Source organism: Equus caballus, chromosome 7, assembly GCF_041296265.1.
Source record: "Equus caballus isolate H_3958 breed thoroughbred chromosome 7, TB-T2T, whole genome shotgun sequence".
NCBI lineage: Eukaryota > Metazoa > Chordata > Mammalia > Perissodactyla > Equidae > Equus > Equus caballus.
The window spans coordinates 75,720,260-75,729,698 of record NC_091690.1 but is presented as its reverse complement, the minus strand read 5'-3'; the positions used below and the strand labels follow the sequence as shown (position 1 = coordinate 75,729,698).

Here is a 9,439-nt window from a genome sequence, read left to right as displayed (position 1 = left end):
TTTTCGTGTGTTTATTGACCATTTGAACATATTTTTTGGACAAATGTCTGTTCAAGTCCTCTGCCTGTTTTCAATCTAATCATCTGTTGTTGTTGAGTTTTAAAAGTTCTTAAGGATATTAATTGCTTATCATATATATGATTTTCAAATATTTTCTTTGATTTTCTGGGCTGCCTTTTCACTTTGTTGATAGTGTCCTTTGATACACAAAAGTCTGTAATTTTGTTGAAGTCTAGTTTATTTATTTTTACTTTTGTTGTCTTTGTTTTCATGTCATATCTAAGAAGTCATTGTCAAATGCAATGAAACGAAAGTTTTCTTTTATTTTTTCTTTTGTTTTTTTGGTGAGGAAGATTGTCGCTGTGCTAACATCTGTGCCAATCTTCCTCTACTTTGTGTGAGATGCTGCCACAGCATGGCTCAGTGAATGGTGCTGGGTCTGCACCCTGGGTCCAAACTTCCGATCCCCTGGCTGCACAAAGTGGGGCATGCGAACATCACCACTAAGTCACTGGGCTGCCCCAAGTTTTCTTTTATTTTTCTCTAAGAATTTTGTAGTTTTACATCTTCTATTTAGGTCTTTGATCCATTTTGACTAACTTTTTATGATGTAAGATGAGATTCCAACTTCATTCTTTTGTATGTGACTATCCAGTTTTCCCAACACAATTTGTTGGAAAGACTGTCCTTTCCCTATTGAAAGATCTTGGAACCCTTGTAGAAGTTGCTTAATTGTATATGTGAGAGTTCATTTTTGGGCTCTTCATTCTATTCCATTGGTCTGTATATCTGTCTTTATGCCAGTATAATACTTGTTCACTTACCATAGCTTTCTAGTTAGTTTTGAAATCAGTAAGTGTGAAACCTCCAAGTTTGCTCCTCCTTTTCAAGATGTTTTTGGATATTTGGGGTCCTTTGAGATTTACTATGGATTTTAGATTTTATTTTTCTATTTCTGCAAAAAAATGTCATTATGACTTTGGTAGGAATTTCATCAAATCTATAGATTGCTTTGGGTAGTATTGGCATATTAACGATATTAAGTCTTCCAACCCATGAACATGGGATGACTTTCCATATATTTATGTCTTTTTAAATTTCTTTCAGCAAGTTTTTGGAGTTGTCAATACAAAGTTTTGTCTCTTTGCTTAAGTTTATGCCTATTTTATTTCTTTTGATTCCATTGTAAATAGAATTGTTTATATAATTTCCTTTTCAGATTCTTCATTATTACTGCATAGAAATGGAACTGATTTCATATCCTGCAATTTTGTTCAATTTTCTTATCAAGTCTAGAACATCTGTCTGTGTGTGTGTGTGTGTGTGAGAGAGAGATCTTTATAGTTTTCTACTTTATAAGATCATGTTATCTGCAAAAAGATATTATTTTACTTCTTTTCCAATTTGGATGTCTTTTATTTATTTTTCTTGTCTAATTGCTCTTGCTAGGACTTCCAGTATTATGTTGAGTACAAATAGTAAAAGTGGGTATTCTTGTCTTCTTCCTGACCATAGAGAAAAAGCTTTCAGAATTTCACCATTATTGCAAAATTAGTTGTGAGTTTTTCATATACGACCCTTATTATGCTGAGATTGCTGATGTCTTTTGATTATTCCCTTTCTAATATTTGAAAAGAGATAACTAGGGGGATAATACTTTATCATTTTTTAAAAATCAACCAGTTGCCACAGAGATTAGCCCTATATTATTATGAAACATATTTGTATTAGTTAGAATCTAACCAGGAAATAGAATCACTTGAGTATTTAGTACAGGACATCTTTAATATAGGAAACTATTTACACAAACTATAGAACTTATCAGAAGACAAACATTGACAGGGAAGACTCCCAGCAATTAAAAACTACAAGAAGCTACACCAACTCTAGGTCAGCAAAACAGAGAGGCACCAGTAGTTTAACCATATCTCAGAGATGTGAGTCTCCCAGTGGAAGCTGAGACCATAGAAGTCCCCTCTGGCAGGATCTGGACCCATGGAGCAGATGCAGTTGAGGAGAGTGGGAAATATTTTGACTTGTCTTTCCTCTTCTTTAATATTTTCCTGCCAATGTCCCCATTGGACAAGTGCAGGATAAATACAGATGACCTGAGATCCTGGGAAACATAGCCTATAAAGTTAACCCCTCTTGAAACACAAAGCAGAAGAGAAGGATAAGGAGAAACACATCTGTAAGAAAATATATTCAATCTTTGCATAAAATCCCAACCAAAGCCCAGATAATGATTCTCTCATATATGGGTACCACGTATGCCCTGTACTTGATCAAACAAGTAAGTCCTGGGGGATGCAGGAATAGGAACATGACTAGGAAATGTCCTGGAGAGTTAGTTGTTTTACAGAATTAAATCTGGTTGAAGCGAGTTACTGAAGACTATCTGGAGGCATATGGGGATATTAATGTGATCACTCTGATTCATTCATAAACTTATCTTTCCATGATATCTTCCACTGCTTCTAGCTCTCATCACATACATTGTGAGAAAGCATTTAGTTCACAGTATCTGCATATGCTTAAGCTCCCAAAGTGCAATCAATCAAATATCTCATGATACCTGGGGTCCAGAGGCCATTTTCTATTGATTTCTAAGCTCAGAGCTCAGGTGGAATGGCCACTACAAGACTGAGTCCCTCCAAGAGACTAAATTGTGCCTGGAAAGATTGGGAGAGATTAGTGAAACTGCTTACAATCAGACAGCATTCTCATGAGAGGCTGTATGTAGGATATTCCTTGTAGACCTCTAGTCTCCCAAGATAAGAAGTATAATGGCACCTGTTGTAGTTATACCCAATATTATTTTGAGCCTCAAGCTGAGCAGTGAGACCATCTAGTTGTAGAGGTAAGATAACTAGGTTATGGTAGGAGAGTTGTGGTTAAGGTGGGAAGAGAGAATTCAGTGCTTCCATGAGAAGGGAATAGTGGAGCCCAGGATGGAGGCTCTAGGTCCTGTCCTTAGTAGTGAAGATTTAGCCCTTGTGGTTGTCTGAAAGATGGCTCAACTTCTTGACTTGACAAAAAGTAATGCAGAAGAAGGAGATTAACTTAAATACTTAAGCTGAGATCTACATGTTGTTCGTAATGTTTGTTAACCCAACTCTAGAATTTAATCTTGAACTACATTGGTTAAAACCTTATTTTTTTCTTAAACTTTGTTTTATTCAGACTGAAAAGATGCCTAATATTATAAAAGCTTATCATATACTGATATTTGAACAAAAGTGATGATTTATCAATTTAAAATTTAACATCCGTTAGGATACCTTTCCAAAATAATTGTTCACACATTCCAAGGCACACTTTCTGGTAACCAGATATCTGGAGCCAACAGCTGTATTTAAATATTTAATTGGGAAGCAAATATCAGCATCAAGTGTATTATATGACTGAAGAACATATTATGCACCTTCTGGAAGAGTTTGGTGATTTACAAAAGAGCCCAAATATCTAGTAACCTGAACATTCATGTTTTCCAGACACAGTCATTTTCTCTTTGGATTGTTTTTTTAAAATGATTATTTCTTGCCATTAAGTTTGGCTGATTTTATGAAGATAAAAGTCCTTCCTTTACTAACTCTATGACTCACCTTTCAATGTAAGACCAGTTTTGTTCATATTTCTTCATTGATCCAATTGTTCTTTAGCATTTCTCAAGTCTTCTTTTCCTCATATATAGAAACTCTATCATTAGGAGGGGATAAGAAGGGTTAATTATATGAATCATTGATCTTATCCATCATGTTGGGTTTTTATTTCTTATGACTATTTCAGATGGTAGAAAATTATCTCCCTATATTTAGCAATTTATCAACTACTACCTCTGTAGTACTATATAATATTACTAAACTTTATCTAGCCAACTGGGCAACACATCTTGAACAATAGGCAAGAGGAGGGAGAGAGCGGGGGTGGGGGGAGAGAGAGAGAAAGAACACCTTTCTCCTGTTTTTCTTACCCCAAAATTGCTCCATCACACGGTAAGTCTACGTTTAAATTTTTGAGGACCTACCATTCCTTTTCCTACAGTAGCTGCATCATTTACAGTCCCATGTATTTTGATGCATTGAAAGATTGTATTACTGAAGAAAGGATTCAATAGCAACTTATATGTTATCTGATGTCAACTTCCCTCCCAGTCTGTAATAATGAAAAACACATTGGTCTTCATATATGTATAATTTTTGTGATTTTAAATTTGGACAGGATCATGTCATATCCATTGTTTGGATAATGTTAGGTTACAACAGGACCTGTCTTCAACCTACCACCTTCCTACTGCTTGGCATTCCAGGATTGGAGTCTGCCCACATATGGATTTCTATCCCTTTCTGCCTGGTCTACCTACAGTCACTGTTGGGAAATGTTGCCCTTTTATTAATTGTCAAGAGGGACCACAAACTTCATGAACCTATGTACCTCTTTCTAAGCATGCTCTCAGTGGCTGATTTGATGCTTACTTCTTCTACACTTCCCAAGATACTAAGCATCTTCTGGTTCAATGACAGAGAGATCTACTTTGAAGCCTGCCTCACTCAAATGTATCTTATCCATTCTTTGTCTACTATGGAATCTGGATTTATCTTGGCCATGGCTTTTGACCGCTATGTAGCCATCTGCCACCCTCTAAGACATTCCACTCTCTTAACACCTGCAGTGATTGTAGGCTTGGGTTTACTCATTGTCTTCAGAGGAGCTGTACTCCTCAGTCCACACCCTTTCCTTCTTAGGTGGCTTTCCTACTGCAAAACTAATGTCATTTCTCATACATACTGTGAGTTTATGGCCCTGATAAAGCTGGTTTGCACTGAGACCAAGATTCGTAGAGCCTATAGCCTAATTGTGGCATTCCTGACAGGGGGATTGGATTTCATATTGATCATCTGTTCCTATGTCCTTATTCTTCTCACTGTCTTCAGTCTCCCTTCCAAAGCTGCCCGCCTGAAGACCTTAAGCACCTGTGTCTCCCATGTGTGGGTCATCTTGGTGTTTTATACTCCAGCCTTTTTCTCTTTTCTCACTCATAGGTTTGGTCACCACATTGCTCCACATATCCACATTTTTATAGCCAACATATATCTTCTTATTCCACCTATGATGAATCCTATTATTTATGGTGTTAAAACTAAAAGAATCAGGGAGGGATTCTTTAAATTCTTAAAAATCAAATGTGCTTGACTTTGCAAGATTTATGACTCCCCAGATCATCAACAAAGATAAGGGTTTTATTAAACAGGAAATGCTGAAAATCAGTCAGCATTACCTTGAAGTGGAAAACTTTTCTGCTAAATTTTGGATTCATATAGGCTAGTGAAGATTGGTAAGTATAATGACTTCAGTGAGCAGTAACAAATATAAAAGATACATAGGAAATAAAAAAAATTACAGCAAAACTCTTAATTATTATTATTTATCTTTCCAAACCTAGTATTTAATATAGTCTTTGGGAAGTATTAAGCCAAGAGTAAATTTATGTTGAAATAATTTTAATTCTAATGAAGTCTAATTTATCTTCTTTTCTTTTATGGATCATGCTTTTTGTGTCATATGTAGGAAATTTATTGCCTAGCTTTGAGTTATGAAGATTTTCTCATATAAATTCTTCTAAAACTTTATATTGTCTAAGGTGTGAGATTTAGGTTGAGGTTCATCTATGATACAGTGATAATAATCCATAATTCATGGTTGTGAATTTGAACCTCAAACAAAATAATGTCCAATGATCATTCTGAACATAATCGAATCCAATTTCTTCTTTAATCATAATCATAATATAATAAGATTTTTTAAAAACAACATAATACTCAAGTAGTGATATAAATGTAAAAATAGCAACATATGTATTTGTGCATGGCAACACGAGATGAGATAATAAAGTAGTCATGTCCTTGTGCTTCTGCATAGAATAATTGTGAATGTGAAAATTACAAATGCCAATTAATCCGGGTGTGTTTTATTGATTAGTCAACTGCCATGAAAAATGTTGCAGTTGCTGTTGGTGATGTAATTTTCAAAAATGTTGAATAACTTTTGGTAATATTCTTAACACATCAGTATACAGTATTCTCTTGACATCCATAATAGTTACATTTGTAGAATATCCATGTTTGCATGTTAGGACCATGCCAAGATAATTTCTGATTGTAAGCAAAGTAAAAAAATCTACATTCAGAACAGTAGTTATGAAGCAAAGTAAAATTCTTCATTCAGAACATTACAGTATTCTTTTTTTATCTACACAATGTCCATTTGCATGTCTGAAATTCCTCTAAGACACAGAATATTTTGTGGAGGGTGGAAGGTTGGGAGGAATTATTCTATGTATTACAGGAGGTTTCTCTCTGGTTTATATCCCCTAAGTCCATAGTGCCTCCCAAATATTGTGACAATAATAGAAATACACCAAGAAATTTCCAAATCCTTCCTAAAAATCAGCATCACCTACATTAGGAACCACTGCTACAATCATAGTGCTGATCATAGTATCTTACTCACAGTAAGCACATCATAAATGTTGGCTACACTCATAATTTTTATTATTATTGAAAATAGAATGGGTAAAATGTAATAAGAGAATGTCACATGACATATGGTAAGCACATCATAAATGCTGGCTACTCTCATAGTTTTTATTATTATTTAAAATAGAATGGATAAAGTGTAATAAGAGAATATCAAATGAAATACATCTTTGATATCTTTCTTATTACTAGTTTTGAAATAAAACATATTTTCTTTTTGAATAATGGGGATAAAATCCACATCCTCTAACAAGTGTGCTCATGTAGAGAGTTTAGGATACAATGGAAAATTCAACTGATTGAATTCCAAATGTGAGTGTGAATAATTCAATACCAAACCAAAAAATAAACCCATAGAATTAGGTGAAGTAGTCTAAATGCCATGTTCTTTGGACCACTAGACTTTTGACTTTTCTACATCTGTACATTTGGTTAAGGCTACCATGCGTAGCTTCTGGGCTTAAGAAAAGCGGTTCTAGAAATAGTTCTGACCTTTGTGCCTGAGTCTCGAAAGTTTCTGATTAGACTCAAGAATCCTGCAGTTAAGAAATTTGGCTCTCATCTATGCGATTAGGAGGATATGAAATGTAAGATCCCTTTTAGTCTAACTCTGATATGCTTTAAAAATAATTATACCACAAATCTTCTAGGCACACAACACTGCCTATTTCTAGTTGTAGTATATTGACGATTTCATGTTTCGATTTTATTTTCTCTCAATATGGACCAGGAAATTCAAGAAGCAATTAAAGATTAGCTCTCAGGTGTAAATGATACTGTTTTTGTCTACTAAAACTATATTTCCTATCAAAAGCACGGTGGCTTTATGACATAGCCCTTATAAAAAATCTTAATGATTACTAATTTTATACCTAACTCTTATAATTAAGGTGACATCTTTCAGTGACTTATGTTTTAGGATAAGACTGTTGGAAATAATATATACTTATAGGTATATCAGAGGCAATTCCAACATGATAATAAACTTTGGAGGATGTCTCTAAGATATTTGCAAAGCAACTATCTCAAGTCAAGATGACAGGAATGTAAAGAAGTCTCCTGTGTCTGTGAGTCAATATGTGTCACTCCAGAATCCTTATTTTAAGAATAAAGACAAAATGGAAAATATCTAGGGAAGTGTTTGAGATGATTAAGGATATAGACATCATCTGTTAAAAAAAAAAAAAAAAGCCTGCATAACCTAAGGATGTTTATCTGAAAGAAAAGCAAAGACTGAGAGGAAGCGATATAGGTGTATTCATATATTTGAAGGACTATGATAAGGAGAAATGCATTTTTCCCTGTACAGTTCCAAAAGGAAGCCAGTGTATCTTTAAGCAGATGTTAAAGGGATGAGTTTAGATAAAAATTTTAAAAAAAGAAAAAGGGAAAGAAATTTAACTATCAAATAAAATCTCAAAATTTCCTATTATGTACTTTGGTGAATCTAATGTAAATCTCAGCTGGAATCCCCAAGGGGAGGAAGAGAAAGTAGTAGGCTTAAAGATACCAGCGTCAGAGGAAGGGAGTCTCTCTGATCCTTCTAAGTAGTCAGACTAAGTCTGTCAGGACACTCAACCCAAGGAGCTGTATCTGAGTCTTTAATCTCCCATTTATTTCAACACTTGAATGGCACTGGCAGGATATTTATGCTATGGCATAAATATAAATATAATTATATTGTTTTATAGTAATAGAAATTATAATAATGTAATTAATATTTAATATATAATAAATAATATATGTAATAATGTAAATTATTATATAATATATTTAAATATATAATATAAATTATCCTGCTAATGTAAGTAAAAATGATCCCTGATTGCTCCATAGTTCACCATTTCTGTTAACTTTCAACATTTATACATAATTCCGTTTTCCTTCAGTCTTTAAAATTCATACATCATTTTTTAATCTAAAATACAAAAAGCAGACTCCCATTTATTTTTTAATTATAACAGTAATCACTGGCCTATTACACTGCAAACATTGTTTAAATATATCCACACGGAACAAATAGAGGCACACAAGGGTCAGTTATCAGATATGATGCTGAAGCTCTCCCTCCTTTCTTTATGCCAAAGCTAGAGTGCCCTCAGTCATTGGTTACAGACTTTATATTCAGATTTTTTAAACTCATATTTTCAGAGTTTGGTAATTACTTTGATTTCTTGTGCTGCCTGCAACCCGTTTGCCTGGATGTTGTCTTTCTTCTTTCTTTAATCCGTGTACTGTAAAAATGGGCAGTCAATAAGTTTTACTCTCCAGCGGTGATTTCAAAAAAAAGCACTGTAGGTAATAACCCTTTCCTAGGAAGCAAGGTTCCCACATAAGATACAAGAAGTCATGTTAAATTAGAATTTCAAATGAACATCAAATAATTTTAATAACATACCATTAGATATTTTATGAGAAACACATACTAAAATATTGTTGTGAAAAAGCTATTTATTTTAATTTCAAATGTCAGTGGACGTTCAGCGCTTTATTTGCTAAAGCTGCCAACTCCACCACAAGGGGGTTTAGACAAATAATTCCCAAGGAATTATTATCTCATCCAGGGACCCAAGGCTAGGAGAGAGGCATGGGACCACATTAAACATTTTGAAATTTGTTAAAAAAAAAAAATAGCACATGTTCACAGAAAGCTAGACAGCGGTGAAAGATACTTTTTTTCCATTTCGAGTTAATTCAAACAAGACACAAAATTCAAGTGTATTGCTCTTAATATTCTCTTACTAGAAACTTATTTTTCTAGCTTTACTGAGGTATAATTGATGAGGTTGTAGGGAAAACGGAACTTCTATACGCTATTGTGGGAGTGTAAATTGTTACAGCTATTATGGAAAACAGTATGGAGGCTCCTCAAAAGATCAAAAATGTAACTATATTATCCCGCA

The 9,439-nt window shown here is 34.2% G+C and overlaps 1 protein-coding gene across 1 annotated transcript; it reads left to right on the top strand.

The window, feature by feature from the left end:
• Window positions 1–4,248: 4,248 nt before the first annotated feature.
• OR52S30 (olfactory receptor family 52 subfamily S member 30) lies at window positions 4,249–5,193 on the top strand. The gene has a single exon (XM_001497989.1). It carries the CDS (start codon window positions 4,249–4,251, stop codon window positions 5,191–5,193), a length of 945 nt encoding a protein of 314 aa, XP_001498039.1.
• Window positions 5,194–9,439: the final 4,246 nt, after the last annotated feature.